Source organism: Coregonus lavaretus (assembly GCF_964263955.1).
Source record: "Coregonus lavaretus genome assembly, chromosome: 1".
NCBI lineage: Eukaryota > Metazoa > Chordata > Actinopteri > Salmoniformes > Salmonidae > Coregonus > Coregonus lavaretus.
The window spans coordinates 73,468,396-73,485,199 of NC_139988.1; the positions used below are offsets into that span (position 1 = coordinate 73,468,396).

General features: G+C 41.2%; 1 protein-coding gene across 2 annotated transcripts in view; it reads right to left on the reverse strand.

The window, feature by feature from the left end:
• Positions 1 to 1,501: 1,501 nt before the first annotated feature.
• Positions 1,502 to 16,804, reverse strand: part of kif22 (kinesin family member 22) — a 29,619-nt gene continuing 14,316 nt past the window's right edge. The window contains exons 8-14 of one of the 2 annotated variants that reach the window (XR_014613196.1): positions 15,800 to 15,899; positions 10,434 to 10,635; positions 9,426 to 9,508; positions 8,934 to 9,134; positions 5,431 to 5,490; positions 2,319 to 2,494; positions 1,502 to 1,742 (exon numbers count right to left, since the gene is read on the reverse strand). Coding sequence is in view for 1 of the 2 variants with exons in the window: in XM_084160188.1 (XP_084016314.1) it covers positions 2,465 to 2,494; positions 5,431 to 5,490; positions 8,934 to 9,134; positions 9,426 to 9,508; positions 10,434 to 10,635; positions 15,800 to 15,899 (676 nt within the window). In the remaining variant the exon portion in view is untranslated. Of the gene's footprint in view, positions 2,495 to 5,430; positions 5,491 to 8,933; positions 9,135 to 9,425; positions 9,509 to 10,433; positions 10,636 to 15,799; positions 15,900 to 16,804 lie in introns of both variants that reach the window. The other variant, XM_084160188.1, reaches the window with a different exon arrangement.

Sequence of the window (16,804 nt, forward strand, 5' to 3'; positions counted from 1 at the left end):
GAGCAATTTGGGATTTTACTTATTGAATCCATACTCACTGGCATATGAGCGCACAGTATAATCATAACCTCCTTTAGTATCCCCGGGGACTTGGGGTCTGACCAGAAATTCTGACCAGTTCTTTTCAATGCTCCGCTTATGTAATAGTACATTTAACAGGAAAGGCTATGAGGCCAAACAGCTATTTTAAACAACGATCTGGACCTTTGCGGCTCAGGGGAGAATTATCCCAAAAAAATAAACAAATGTAAAAATGTATAATAAAAAAATGTAGGCATCAATTTATTATTCAATACAAAAAGGTATAAAAAGGCAGATGGGTCACGTTTTATTTTAAAGAATGCTAATAATATTATTGGCAAAAGGGTTTTGTGCAGGTGTGCACAGACCTGCTAGTATTTCTTGATGTGTACATAACCACTATCTGAGCACAATGGGGCATATGATTGCAGGCTATTTAGCACAGAATAATGGGACAAAAAATTAAAATAGGTAACATAAGGTTACAGGGACAAAGCCACAGGGAAGAGTGGAGACATATGGAAGGAGTGAAAGGGGAGGGGGATTATACATCTACAATTATGGGCTATAGCCTTGGACACACGTAACCTATTTGAAGGAATAGGCGAAATATAAAAAGCAAACGTTTACCAAAGGCAATGACTGTGGCAAAAAATTAAAATAAAATAAAAACACGATGCACATGCAGCAATGTAGGCTTGCATGAAAACATTAAAAAAACGGGATAGGACACAAGTAGCCAAATTCTCAATTCAAAGCGGTTATCACGACCTATTGGCATTCTACACAAGCATATTTAGGATAACAGCATAAGCAAATTGCCGATGGTGAAATATTATAAACTCACCTTTAATCCAACTGATTCTTCAAAATACCCGAAATGACCCGTGATTTTGCATGACAGTATTTTCATAAGCGAACCAATTGCATTCAGCGATTAATTATTCGTTACAGCCTTCAGTATGGCTGCATGCGCAACTCTTTAGTATGTTCCCCAAATACGCGCATCTCTTTTGTATTATTCTGGAAGACGTGTACAGTACAGTACTGAATTACGTGATGGAGCGCCCTTTCGAAGTGCTGCGCCTCGGGGGTGGGGAGGGTGCAGAGAATGTGGATCAGATAAGAGGGGGAACGCGTGAAATGAATACACTGAAATCAACCCAGCCTTCGTGCAGTGGGACGGATGGATGGACGGCGCAGCATCCGACAGAAACGCATCCTTTCTCCCCCCACTCGAGCGCTGAAACATTAATTTAATTTCCGAATGCCACATTTACGTGATAAAACGATTGCCAACTGTTTATTTCAACACCTTCCCATATTAAGGTAGGTGTAATAATTAGGGTTATCAAAATGGAGATATCCTTCCACGTGTTCTGCTACTGTCATATTTCACCAATGGTCATATTATTTCGAACAGTGTTGTTGGCTATACATTTTTACAAGTAAGCCACATCATTGAACAACAACACATTAATATGGCAAATCGATAAAAGTAGAGACGTTTATTGAACGGCAATATTGCGCCATCGGCTGGAATAGCGCAAATACTACAAAAACATCTTAAAATAAAACAAGAACAAATATCACATTCTCGTGAAATATAATAAAAAGTAATCCTAGTAAACGCTTGCAGACCTACTCATATAAGAGGTGTACACACACACATACAGTGGGGAGAACAAGTATTTGATACACTGCCGATTTTGCAGGTTTTCCTACTTACAAAGCATGTAGAGGTCTGTCATTTTTATCATAGGTACACTTCAACTGTGAGAGACGGAATCTAAAGCAAAAATCCAGAAAATCACATTGTATGATTTTTAAGTAATTCATTTGCATTTTATTGCATGACATAAGTATTTGATCACCTACCAACCAGTAAGAATTCCGGCTCTCACAGACCTGTTAGTTTTTCTTTAAGAAGCCCTCCTGTTCTCCACTCATTACCTGTTTGAACTCGTTACCTGTATAAAAGACACCTGTCCACACACTCAATCAAACAGACTCCAACCTCTCCACAATGGCCAAGACCAGAGAGCTGTGTAAGGACATCAGGGATAAAATTGTAGACCTGCACAAGGCTGGGATGGGCTACAGGACAATAGGCAAGCAGCTTGGTGAGAAGGCAACAACTGTTGGCGCAATTATTAGAAAATGGAAGAAGTTCAAGATGACGGTCAAACAGTTGAAGTGTACCTATGATAAAAATTACAGACCTCTACATGCTTTGTAAGTAGGAAAACCTGCAAAATCGGCAGTGTATCAAATACTTGTTCTCCCCACTGTATCACCTCATACAGTTCTAAATGCAGAGTCAGAGTGGTATATAATCATTACAGAAAATGTAACAAAAACATTTTTTAAAATGGTTACAGAGAAAATAAAATGGCAAAATATTGGAAGGCCAGGAAGAGCAGACAAAGACCAGATAGCAGAATCACTTCCCCATCATGCTGAGAATGTTGGCCTGTGAATGAAAAGAGAAAACAGTCAGGCACCATCAAAGCCTTGTTTAAGGCTTTATTCTTTAAATGGACCAAGAGGACACCTGAAGCCTAATGGCCAAACGATAGTTAACGCCTGGGTTGTAATCATTAGTGTAATGTACACTGTAGCAAAACGCTTCGCAGTGGAAAACGAAAACAAGCGTTCAGGTAGTCCCTCACGTTTTGGACCGTTTGTTTCAGTTTTATTCCTAGTGAATACAACCCTGGGCATATCTTACACCTGGGCCATTCAAGTCTGCTACAGCAGTGTTTTAAGGTGTTCCACAAATACTCCAGAGAACATTGGGTTTTCAATCCATTGGGTTATCACTACAATTCATGCTTAAAAATCCATCAAAAGGACTTCCCAGCTAACAACAAACGTTCCCACAACTTTAGAGAACGTTCCCTTAAGTCTCAATAGGTCATTACCTAATGGTTTCATAGGAATGTTCCAGTGCTGTGCAAGGACTGTTTCCAAGAAACCATTCCCTAAATATCAAACAGAACCTACCCAGAACGTGGTTACCATGTTCTCAGAATATTCAGTATTAATGTTCTAGATATGCCTCATTGGAACTTTGCAAGAATATTCCAGTGTAGTTTTCTGAGGGTTAGGATAATATTTAATCAACATCACACCAAACACACACAGAACATGGTTTCCATGTTCTCAGAATATAAGATATTAATGCTCTAGACACGTTTCATGGGAACGTTGCAAAAACATTCCTGTGTCCAAAGACGTTTAAAACATAGGATGTTCTGTCATGGTCCCCTGGATGTTTTTGTCTAGTTCCCAGTTTGTTCCGGGGACATCCCTAAAGACGTTTTTAGGCCATCGCCTGATGGTCCCAAAGAAATGTCACCCCCCCCCCCCAAAAAACGACTTGTTTCTTCACACACCACACCTTGTTACTATTGCCGAGCACATTAGGGCCCTAATTGGTGAACCACGGATCCATTTACAGCTCTTTGTCAGTTGGCAAGGTTACGGACACCCACACCCAAACACAAACAGTGCTTTTACCATACAATGTTTTCAACTTACACACTTGACATACATCATTCCATTGTGCATGTTCATTTATTCAGTAATTATTATTCAACATGTCCTCACCTGGGATTTGAACTCGCAACCTCTTGGTTCACAGCATTCCGATCTTCCTGCTATGCCACCATGTCTGTGTCTAGTTGTCTAATGTTGGTGGTGCATATTCCTCCGTTTTAATGTTACTCCTTTTTATTGAGTGTACTTTTAACAGAGCTGAGATTTACTTTGAATTGCAAAGTGTACCAATATAGGTGAAATCAGTTATTGACACAGACATGGTGGCGTAGCAGAAACATACTTGTTTTAGAGATTACTAATGTTACGGTCCCCAAAACAACAATATTTTTTTATACATGTAATTTAAAATACTGTAGAGTTTCATTCATTCCTATGGAGGACTGCTCCTACTGGGGAGTGCCAATTTGGCCGACTGGTGGCTTCAAAGCATCGCAAAGGCCAATACATAGCATCAGCAACCCAATGTTGAAAGCACTGTTTGTGTGTGTGTCCCTAACCTTGTCAACAGACAGAGCTGTGAATGGATCACTGGTTCACCAATCAGGGCCTTGATGGGCCCGGCAACAGTAACATGGGGTAATGTGTAATGAAACAAGTTTTTCTATTGGAACCATCAGGTGACACCCAAATATCTTCTTTAGGGACATCCCCGGAAGAATCCGCAAACTAGACAAAAACCTCCATGGGGCAATGACAGAATGCCCTATGCTTTAAACGTCCTTGGACACAGGAATGTTATTGCAACGTTCTAATAAAATGTGTCTAGAACATTATCTCATATTTGGAGAACATGGCTACCATGTTCTGTGTATGTTTGGTATGATGTTGATGGAATAACCCTAGCCCTCAGAAAACTGGACACGAATGTTCTTGCAACGTCTCATGAAACGTGCCTAGAAAATTAAAATGGGATATTTTGAGAACAATTTTGTTTGACATTAAAGGGATTCTCCGGTACTTTTGTATACTTTTTAGCCAATAGTTCTGAAAGTAGAGCTCACGAGGCAAAAGTGGTTCCAGAAAATTGCGTACTACGTCATATGTGCAGATATATTGCACAATGTTATTGCTCTCGCTCTGCTCTGGGTGAATCATGTGCATCTTGCTAGCTGTCACTCATATGGCTGAAGCTCATTGGTTGAACTCTACTTGCTAGGGGGCTGGCCCACGTGTGGGGAAAATGGAGCAGCACAGCATCCAGAAAAACAGTTGCATTCAAACTAGGGATTTTGTGGCCAATTGAAGTAAAACAGTAATTCAGCCCATGGATTATGCATGTATGAACTACACATTGACACATCCTGCCCAAAGCGGGACGTTTCAAAAATACTTAGCATTTATTTAAGAAAATGTGCTCCTAACTCTAACACCAAAACATGCTAAATAGGTTCTCAGAAGGTTTTTGCTAACATAGCTCTAATGTTCCCATAACTAACGGAAAACTGAACACTCAAACATCAGGGGAACATTACAAAAACGGTCTCTGTCCCTAGAATTGTTAGCTGAGATAGCAGTGACGCCCGGCAGCATTAGACTGAATTCTACAATAGATCTCACCATTTCTCTTATTTACTGAAGACTGACTGGAGCATAAGCCATGTTCATACCCTGACACTATCAGTAAGACTTCCTGTTCACAAGTGTTGGGGCATTTTATTTTTTAAGTGTTACATTTTGTTGCAAACATCTATACAATGTAGCAATGTTACATTTTCAAACCAAAACATCAAAAGGCAAGACAACGGAATGATTGTTTTTTCAGATTACCATACCACAATGAAAGATGAGAAAAGAGTATAGAGACTACACCAGATCTATTCTATGGACTCTGCTTGTCAGTCTTACTTTAATGAAGGAGGAGAGTCTTTTGGCTGTGATTCCCTCGATTTTGGTTAGATCCTCCAGCTGGAATAGAGAGGGATATTGGCATTAGAACCAGAATGAATGAAATGCAAGTTAATTGTATGTACAGTGCCTTCTCCAGTATGGACTCCTGAGTGGTGCAGTGGTCTAAGGCACTGCATCGCAGTGCTAACTGTGCCACTAGAGATCCTGGTTCGAATCCAGGCTCTGTCGCAGCCGGCCGCGACCGGGAGACTCATGGGCGGCGCACAATTGGCCCAGTGTTGTCCAGGGTAGGGGAGGGAATGGCCGGCAGGGATGTAGCTCAGTTGATAGAGCATGGCGTTTGCAACGCCAGGGTTGTGGGTTCGTTTCCCACGGGGGGCCAGCATAAAAAAATATGTATTCACTAACTGTAAGTCGCTCTGGATAAGAGCGTCTGCTAAATGACTAAAATGTAAATGTAAATGTATTCAGACCCCTTGTCTTTTTCCACATTTTGTTACGTTACAGCATTATTCTTAAAATGGATTAAATAAAACATTTGTCAATCTATAAATAATACCCCATAATGAAAGCGAAAACAGGTTTCTAGAAATGTTTGCAAATGTATTAAAAATAAAAAGCAGAAATACCTTATTTACATACGTATTCAGACCCTTTGCGATTAGACTCGAAATTGAGCTCATGTGCACCCTGTTTCCATTGATCATCCTTGAGATGTTTCTACAACTTGATTGGAGTCCACCTGTGATAAATTCAATTGATTGGACATTATTTGGAAAGGCACACACCTGTCTATAGAAAAGGTCCCAAAGTTGACAGTGCGTGTCAGAGCAAAAACCAAGCCATGAGGTTGAAGGAATTGTCCGTAGAGCTCCGAGACAGGATTGTGTTGAGGCACAGATCTGGGGAAGGGTACGAAAAAATGTCTGCAGCATTGAAGGTCCCCAAGAACACAGTGGCCTCATTCTTAAATGGAAGAAGTTTGAAACCACCAGGACTCTTCCTAGAGCTGGCTGCCCGGCCAAACTGAGCAATCGGGGGGAGAAGGGCCTTGGTCAGGGAGGTGACAATGGTCACTCTGACAGAGCTACAGACTTCCTCTGTGGAGATGGGAGAACCTTCCAGAAGGACAACCATCTCTGCAGCACCCAACCAAATCAGGCCTTTATGGTAGAGTGGCCAGACGGAAACAACTCCTCAGTAAAAGGCACCTAAAGGACTCTCAGACCACAAGAAACAAGATTCTCTGGTCTGATGAAAACAAGAGTGAACTCTTTGGCCTGAATGCCAAGCATCACGTCTAGAGGAAACCTGGCACCATCCTTACGGTGAAACATGGTATTGGCAGCATCATGCTGTGGGGTTGTTTTTCAGAAGCAGGGACTGGGAGACTAGTCAGGATCGTGGGAAAGATGAACGGAGCAAAGTACAGAGAGATCCTTGATGAAAACCTGCTCCACAGCGCTCAGGACCTCAGACTGGGGCGAAGGTTCACCTTCCAACAGGACAACAACCCTAAGCACACAGCCAAGACAACGCAGGAGTGGCTTCGGGACAAGTCTCTGAATGTCCTTGAGTGGCCCAGCCAGAGCCCTGACTTGAACTCGATCGAACATCTCTGGAGAGACCTGAAAATAGCTGTGCAGCGACGCTCCCCATCCAACCTGACAGAGCTTGAGAGGATCTGCAGAGAAGAATCTCCCCAAATACAGGTGTGCCAAGCTTGTAGCATCATACCCAGGAAGATTCGAGGCTGTAATCGCTGCCAAAGGAGCTTCAACAAAGTACTGAGTAAAGGGTCTGAATACTAATGTAAATGTCATATTTCCTTTTTTATACATTTGTAAAATATGGTTTTTGATTTGTCATTATGGGTTATTGTGTGTAGATTGAGGGGGAAAAAAACAATTTAATAAATGTTCAAATAAGGCTGTAGCGTAACAAAATGTGGAAAAAGTCAAGGGGTCTGAATACTGTGTGTGTGTGTGTGTTCGGAAAGTATTCTGACCCCTTGACTTTTTCAACTCGTGACTTTTATTGAAAATAGCTATGATCCGCTTTATATCTTAATGTAATGACATGAAAAACATTTGCTGATTATTTTCAATGACTTATCAATAGCTGTAGCAAGTTGTCCAGTGTAGGAAATCCTCACTGGTATGCTAGTTGATAGAAAGACCCATTACCAGAATGCTGACAAAATTTGCACAAAATAATAGCGAAAGCACAGACGCTGTTAGCTAAATGCTAACGGGCGAAAACGAACAATCTAATTGCAAAGACAGGCATATCCAGCTCATAAAGTTATACAAGCATAGCTAGTAGCTACCAAATATTATTTTCTGTGAGTGTGGACATTTACAAGCGAAAGTGAACAAGAGAAATTGTGCAAATGAACAAAGTTGTAATGCATGCTTTTCTGAAGGAAGAGCAGCATGTGTACACGGAGCAGAGAGGGGAAGAACGGAGGAGAAAAAAAAATGCTAGTACGAAGCACAGGGGAAAAAATGGCAACTGTACAGATAACTAATCCACAGGTCTTTGACTTCTGGCAGAAAGCCATTCTAAGATATGATGGAACATTTTTTGTAGTGAATTGCATACAAGTGTAACTTCACCTCATGTGCGCAGCACACAGAGACTTGCCAAAAGATATAGAACGCTTTGGACTCACCAGCTCCCGCTTTCTCCCGTTGTGCAATTTACAATCAAACACGTGACTCCCTCAACAATTCTGGGGAACTAAGGTAAGCTTTATAATGTAAAATAATGTGACAAGTGAAATGAAGAACGCAATCTGCTTTATCTCCTAAGGGATTGCACAAGTTGACTGCAGATATTAACTTAAAAGGATCTACAAATATTCAAATGTATTGAAAAACATCAAATAAATAGTTTGGACGGTATTGAAAAACCATCCCGTGGCTTTTTCTAAATACCCCGGTATACGGTATTTACGGTATACAGCCGAAGCCTAGTGACAGTAACCAAAGGATAATCAAAAACCTGTGTGTACACACCCAAAAGATACAATGCTTATCTAGAGGCAACACAAGTGTAAATCAAGTAAAACAAACAGCTTTTGATAGCAAGTAAGCACGACATTCTCAAAACCCCTTTGGTTCCATTGCACTTAAATGTATATTAAACCTAGGACTCACATGCCACAAAATGCCCCATGCAATGCCCCTTATAACTATTGTCTGATCCGTTTATGTTGTGTTTGAACCGTCTGTGATGCTGTGCTGCTGGTGTCACTGGTATTAGATGTTCTTACTTTTTAAAGTGTAACTGGGTGCCTTGAAAGGACGGCGCTTCAAATAAAATGCCTTGTTATCATTCTGATGAAGGCCAAGATGGCAAGATGGCCGAAACATTGGTCTCAATAAAGGATTTGGCAAGAGCTACGCCTGTTCCCCCCCACTATCATTAAAAACATTTAAACAAAAATTGTCTAGCTGTAAAAGCCTAAACTTAATATGGGCCCAAACAACACAGACCTGGGTGAAGGCTCCTTGAATCTCCCTCCAGCCCAGGATGAGCTTGGCCTTCTTGTCCCCAATCTGCTGCAGGCCCTTCAGGTCTTTGAGGGACCCGGAGTTGAGCACCTGCAGGATCTTGTGTCGGGACTGGTCCAGCACCGACTTGTCCAAGTGAGACTCCCAGCCGGCGTCCTTCACATTCTCTTTTCCCTCCGGGACCTGAGAGCGAGAGAAGGTGGAGGACAGAATGAAAGAGACATGTATATATCAGTAATTTTTTTTACCTACATATTACAGTGCACACCGACAAGGGACAAAGGGTTGAGAACAGCTGTTTAATATTGCATTGTGAGAGATAATGTTATGTGGCTTTGTTCCAATAGTCACACTAGCATTACCACTTAGCATCAATCAATGTATTGGGTGTGCATGCTAAGAGGTAGGCTAGTGTGGTTATTGGAATGAAGCCAGTTTCATTTTACATAGTCAAACATTGATGCCGTTGCTGACCTCACTCTGCTCCAGATTCTTCTTGAAGCAGACAGACGGCTTTTTGACCACCGGACACTGCTGGAGAGGTTGTAGCTGGGACACTGAGGGAAAAATAGATATTGTTACACACACACACACACACCACATAGTAGATTCCTTTCCTTACAATACTACATACAGGAAAAAGCATAGACCCTGGCTATTTACAGAGCAGCAAATTAAACATTTATATAATAAGTGCTATATGAACGTGCCAGAAAACGTGCTTAAGCGAAAGACATGGTAAGATGCTCATTGGAAATGCACTGCTGCCAGACCCCAAGGTGCTGAAGTGGCTAAAGATTGTATTAGTCATCATTATTTGATTGGTTTGGGTTTTGGCAGATTAATAGGCAGACTGAATGGTCATATCAAGTTTCCGCTCTAATCAATAGCCTTACTGTTTTACAAGACATTGCGCCATACGATATCAAATATTGACAGTTAAAAGGGATAGTTAAGCCTATTTTTTTAGGATTGGGTGAGTTGTCTACATGCCAGTTGTGACGGCATCCACAAAAATAACCCTTACAAAACTTTGCTTGAAGTTACTTTGAGGCGATGTTTTGGCATGAAATGCAGACAATGCATTTTGAATCCCAGCTTTTTTGGAATGGGGATACTAACCGTTAGCCAGTGGTACCTGGAGTTAAGTAAATAATATATTATCGTATATTGTCACTATGGGCATAAAAAGACAAGGTAAGGTGAATTTCAGCCAATCACGTTAAAAAAAAGATTAACCATACCTTTAAAATTGGCAGGGTCATGTTCATTAGGCACTAAACGGAAGAAAGCGGACTAAAAGAGGGAGGGACTACCTGAAATTAATAAGAAATGCTATTTTTCAGTTTCCGTTAAGAAACATTTTAAGCTGTTTTCCATTGTGTGCCCTAATAAACACGACCCAGATGTGTTAGAGAGGTTAGGGTTAGAGAGGTTCCTGGGGTAAAAGCGCCGGATTAGTGGGTAGGTGGGCTCACTGACCTTGTAGGGGCAGCACAACGGCCTGCTGTTTTTGGGGTTTGGCTGCCGTGGACTGTTTTCTGTGTAGTGGGGGTAGATACGTCCTGAAGAGGGGCGAGTCTCCCGATGACCCACTGTCCGAGCTGTTGTGAGAGGCGCCATTTCCTGCCACTTTGAGCACCTTGGCTTTACTTTCAAACTCCTTCTGCTTCTCTTTCAGCTCCTGCACACACAGCAGTTCACCAGTGAGTTTTGTAGCCATAGAATTACATATTAGAACTAACAGGATCTCTGTGATTGTGGGACAATGCACATTAAATCAACATTTCTGTAAATGTGCCAGATTTAGTCCAGCCAGCTAATCTTCCTATTTACTGTGTAGGTGTTTCAGTATTTAGAATTCACTATTTGAATTTCATGAAACTTTCGGAGGTGGCTACTGACCATTCCTTTGGATTCCTCATGTCTAACTATTGTTAAAAAAAAAGTCTGGTCCAAATCGGATGTTAGGTACCATATTTATTGAATATTATATGAATTTGAGGTATTTGAGGTAGATATGTACATGAAGGCAGGGTAGTGACTAGGCATCAGGATAGATAATACTAAGAGTTAAATAAAGAACAGAGTAGCAGCAGCATATAATGCGTGTAAAAGTGTGTGTGTTTGTGTTGTGTCAGTATGTGTGGGTTTGTGTCAGTGTAGTGTGTGTATATAGTGTGTCACCCCCTCCTCCAAAACTTCACCTCTGGCAGGCGTTTCAGGTCACTCACGACCAAAACCTACCGTCAACTGAAAAGATTCTTCCCTCGGGTTGTGGCCCTCACCAACCGGCCCATAGAGACTAAAGGACTATGCACTCTATGCGGCACACCGCATCAAGCCATCTCTGAACTGTACACAAAATAACTGGACTATACTGCATTGGCACTCTGGTCATCTCTGTAATTTTAGATAGTGCCTTCAGAAAGTATTCACACCCCTTGACTTTTTCCACATTTTGTTGTGTTACAATGTGAATTTTAAATGGATTACATTTAGATTATCTCACTGGCCTACACACATTACCCCATAATGTCAAAGTGGAATTATGTTTTTAGAATTCTTTACAAATTAATTAAAAATGAAAAGCTGAAATGCCTTGAGTCAATAAGTATTCAACCCCTTTGTTATGGCAAGCCTAAATAAGTTCAGGAGTAAACATCTGCTTAACAAGTCACATAAAAAGTTGCATGGACTCACTGTGTGCAATACAGTGTTTAACATGATTGTATAATGACTACCTCATCTCTGTACCCCACACTTACAATTATCTGTAAGGTTCCTCAGTCGAGCAGTGAATTCAACCACAAAGACCAGGGAGGTCTTCCAATGCCTCGCAAAGAGCAGCACAGTATTGGTAGATGGGTAATAATAAAAAAAGCAGACATTGAATATCCCTTTGAGCATGGTGACGTTATTAATTACACTTTAGATGGTGTATCAATACACCCAGTCATTACAAAGATACAGGCGTCCTTCCTAACTCAGTTGCCAGAGAGGACGGAAACCGCTCAGGAATTTCACCATGAGGCCAATGTTGACTTTAAAACAGTTAGAGTTTAATGGCTGTGATAGGAGAAAGCTGAGGATAGATCAACAACATTGTAGTTACTCCACAATACTAACCTAAACGACAGAGTGAAAATGAAGCCTGTACAGAATAAACATATTTCAAAACATGCATCCTTTTTGCTATAGAATAATGTGCAAATATTGTACAATCCAGGTGTGCAAAGCACTTAGATACTTACCCAGAAAGACTTACAGCTGTAATCGCTTCCGAGGGTGATTTTAACATGTATTGACTCGGGTGCGTCTTTATTTGTACTATTTTTACATTGTAGTGCTCAGCATATGTGGGAACTCCTTCAAGACTGTTGGAAAAGCATTCCAGGTGAAGCTGGTTAAGAGAATGCCAAGAGTGTGCAAAGCTGTCATCAAGGCAAAGGGTGGCTATTTGAAGAACCTCAATATTTATATAAATATAAAATGTTGATTTGTTTAACACTTTCTTGGTTACTACATGATTCCATATGTGTTATTTCATAGTTTTGATGTCTTCACTATTATTCTACAATGTAGAAAATAGTAAAAAGAAAGAAAAACCCTTGAATGAGTAGGTGTGTCCAAACTTATGACTGGTACTGTATGTATTGAACATTTAAGCTATGGCAAATAGGGAATAGGCCATTTGGCATGTCGCCCTGCTGTGTGCTCACTGCGCTGCGCTGTTGGGTACTGCAAGACTCCGGCGTTGCAGTCCAGTTCAAATATGCTAAACCATAGTTTGTGAAATCACGACGTGGTCACCATCGACGAGGACTGTCAAACATCATCGATAGACGATGCAATTGTAAAAATCACCCAACCCTAATTCCATCTAGACAGTACCCCATCACCGACTGAAGTTGCATCTCTGGCAGCCTTTCCAAATAGTTAATATTTTCTTTTTGAATTACTTGTAAACTTCATACTTTTTATTAGTTCCAATAGGCCTTGAGTGTTGTTGGATGGTTGCTTTGACAATCACTGAGGCTTTATTTGTCTGTTAACTTTGAAAACACTATTTTAGATGCAGCAGGTTTAGCTACTTATCTAGCCATCATTGCTAACGTTAGCACCAAAGATACAGGCTGAGAGATTAGGATTCCTTAATGATTTGCCTTTAAATTTCATAATAAATATGTTCTTCTAACAGGCCTACATGTTGTTTGGACTGTTTAAGACAGTCGCTAAGATGAAACTTGGCTGTTATTGTTGCAAAAACTATTATTTAGGATGTAGCATGCGAAATAGATACAGTAATGCATAAGTATTCAGACCCTTTACTCAGTACTTTGTTGAAGCACCTTTGGCAGTGATTACAGCCTCGATTCTTCTTGGGTATGACACTACAAGCTTGGCACACCTGTATTTGGTGAGTTTCTCCCATTCTTCTCTGCAGATCCTCTCAAGCTCTGTCAGGTTGGATGGGGAGCGTCGCTGCACAGCTATTTTCAGGTCTCTCCAGAGATGTTAGATCGGGTTCAAGTCCAGGCTCTGGCTGGGCCACTCAAGGACCTTCAGAGACTTGTCCTGAAGCCACTCCTGTGTTGTCCTGTTGGAAGGTGAACCTTCGCCCCAGTCGGAGGTCCCGAGCGATCTGGAGCAGATTTTCATCAAGGATCTCTCTGTACTTTGCTCCGTTCATCTTTCCCTCATTCCTGACTAGTCTCCCAGTCCCTGCCGCTGAAAAACATCCCCACAGCATGATGCTGCCACCTCCATGCTTCACCGTAGGGATGGTGCCAGGTTTCCTCCAGACGTGACACCTGGCATTCAGGCCAAAGAGTTCAATCTTGGTTTCATCAGACCAGAGAATCTTGTTTCTCATGGTGTGAGAGTCTTTAGGTGCCTTTTGGCAAAGTCCAAGCAGGCTGTAATGTGCCTTTTACTGAGGAGTGGCATCCGTCTGGCCACTCTACCATAAAGGCCTGATTGGTGGAGTGCTGCAGAGATGGGAGAACCTTCCAGAAGGACAACCATCTCCACAGAGGAACTCTGGAGTTCTGTCAGAGTAACCATCGGGTTCTAGGTCATCTCCCTGACCAAGGCCCTTCTCCCCCGATTGCTCAGTTTGGCCAGGCGGCCAGCTCTAGGAAGAGTCTTGGTGGTTCCAAACTTCTTCTATTTAAGAATGATTGAGGCCACTGTGTTCTTGGGGACCTTCAATGCTGCAGAAATGTTTTGGTCCCCTTCCCCAGATCTGGGCCTCGACACATCCTGTCTCGGAACGCTTCAGACAATTCCTCCGACCTCATGGCTTGGTTTTTGCTCTGACATGCACTGTCAACTGTGGGACCTTATATAGACAGGTGTGCCTTTCCAAATCATGTCCAATCAATTGAATTTACCACAGGTGGACTCCAATCAAGTTGTAGAATCATCTCAAGGATGATCAATGGAAACAGGATGCACCTGAGCTCAATTTCGAGTCTCATAGCAAAGGGTCTGAATACTTATGTAAATACGTTTTCTATTTTTTATAAATGTGCAAACATTTATGGGGTATTGTGTGTAGATTGATGAGGAAAAACCTTTATTTAATCAATTTTAGAATAAGGCTGTAACGTAACAAAATGTGGAAAAAGTAAAGGGGTCTGAATACTTTCCGAATGCATTGTTTACTAACAGCATAATATCTGGTTATAAAGTGGTGGAATTGTCCTTTAATGATAAGGTGTGTAAGGGAGTTTGTTTTTCCACAAGCCTTTTTCAAATGGCAAATTAATGAAACTGTAAACACATTGGCTAGCTAGCACACTAGAGCCAGCTAGCACACTGAACAACTAAATCAAATGTTTATAGCTATTATCTGTCTAAACTGAAAAACCCTTGCTCGAGTTGCGATGTGATTTGCAGCTGAAGTCTTTTGTAAAAAAATGTAAAGTAGACTAATGATTCTGATGAAAATATTCTCCTGGCCTTATTCCAAAACGGCATCTTGTGGCTGGAACACATACTAATGGGGTCCGACATTATTGACACGCTTGATAAAGAAGAGCAAAAATGACTGTGTAAAATAATTCAAATACGTAGCTAGTGGGAAATTACATTATTTTATACTAATACGATTGCTCAGAGAAAGAGATTTTGTTTAACAAGTAATTTAAAAAAATCTAAAAAAGGCAGGTGTCAAAATTATTGACACCCCTGTTTTCAATACCTCACCTTACGAGGATAATGGCACAGAGCCATTTTCTAAAATGTATTATGAGTTGGAGAACATATTGGGAAGGACCTCCATACAGAAGAATCCTTCCAGATCCTTGATATCCTTCGTCTGCGCTTATGGACTACCCTCTTCAATTCAAACCACAACTTTTCAATGGGTTTCAAGTTCAGAGACTGAGATGGCAAATGTTGATTTTGTGGCCAATTAACCATTTCTTTGTGGATTTTGATGTGTGCTTGGGGTTATTTGGGCAGCTACAAAGCAGATTCCACCTGCCCCACTGTTCAGTTTACCTGCCCCGGGCCATCAGCAACCGTTAATGTCAACCCCTGCATGGTATGTCCTTGTATGTAACAATGTCACACAGATAATTTAATACAGACAAAGCTTTTTCATTGTTAAAATAGGCATACCATCCCCCCCCAAAAATGAAGACTCACACAAGTGATCGAATACTAACGTCCGTCCAGATATTCAAATAACCGTGCCCATCCCTAGTTAGAATGCTAATATTCAGTGTCTCATGACAGTTCGGTCCTATTAACTAGGAAATCAGCTTGTACACTATTCTGAGTGTGTGTGTGCGCGCGTGTGCGTATATGCTCTGTGATAAAGGGTGCATGCTCTTTACCTGGATCTCTCTGTGCATGTTGAGTCTTTCCTTTACTGGGGTGCCCATCAACAGCTTCTCCAGAGCCATCAGCCGGTTCAATATAGATGGGTCTGTGGGGCTGAGAAAGAGATGAGAGAGAGAGCGAGAGATAAGCAGGGGAAAGGGACAATGAGAAATGTGGGACTAAGCTCAGATAGAAGGGAGCTTACAAATTTGCTCAGTAAGGAGACAAAAAAAGAGAAAGAGCCCATGCCTAGTAGTAGAATGACATTGTTTGTGAGTACAGTAACACACAAAAGGCATAGAAAATACAGATTTGTCTCTTTCTATAAGGGTCGCCAACAGGCACAGCAGTCAGTGGGGTGTTTGTTACAGGGAGATAATTCCTTTCAGCACCAGCTACCAAATCCTGGCCTACTGCACTGAGGCCAAAACCTGTTAAGATGCTTTCAGAGACAGAGGATAGATACAGATGGATTTACAGTCATGTGAAAAAGTAAGTACATCCCCGGAAAGTGGTCTTTTTATTTGGACACATGGATAATTGAGCTAAATTTCAACCATATATTCATTGATAAAGGTAACCCAATTTAACAAATCACACAAAATAAAAAAAGTGGACTATGTTATGCAATTAAAATAAACAAAAATGCAATTTCCTTTTGCGGAAAAAGTTAGTACACCACTACCTTTACCATCACATAAAATGGCTAAAATTAGAAATCAGGTGCACCAAAACAGGTGCAAATTATTAGAAAGTCAGAGTAACTTGAGAGGGTCCAGCCTTCCATAAAGATTAGAAACTTGGTCTGTTTGGTTTTAACCATATGGGTGTGTGGTAACAGAAAAATATTATTGATGCCCATGAGTCTGGGAGGGGTTACAATTCAATTTCCAAGCAATTCGAAGTACATCATTCCACTGTCCGACGGAACATCTACAAATGAAGAAAATTCCAGACCACTGGCAATCTAGCTAGGACAGGTCGTCCCACCAAATTCTGCCCAAGAGCTGACCGAAAGA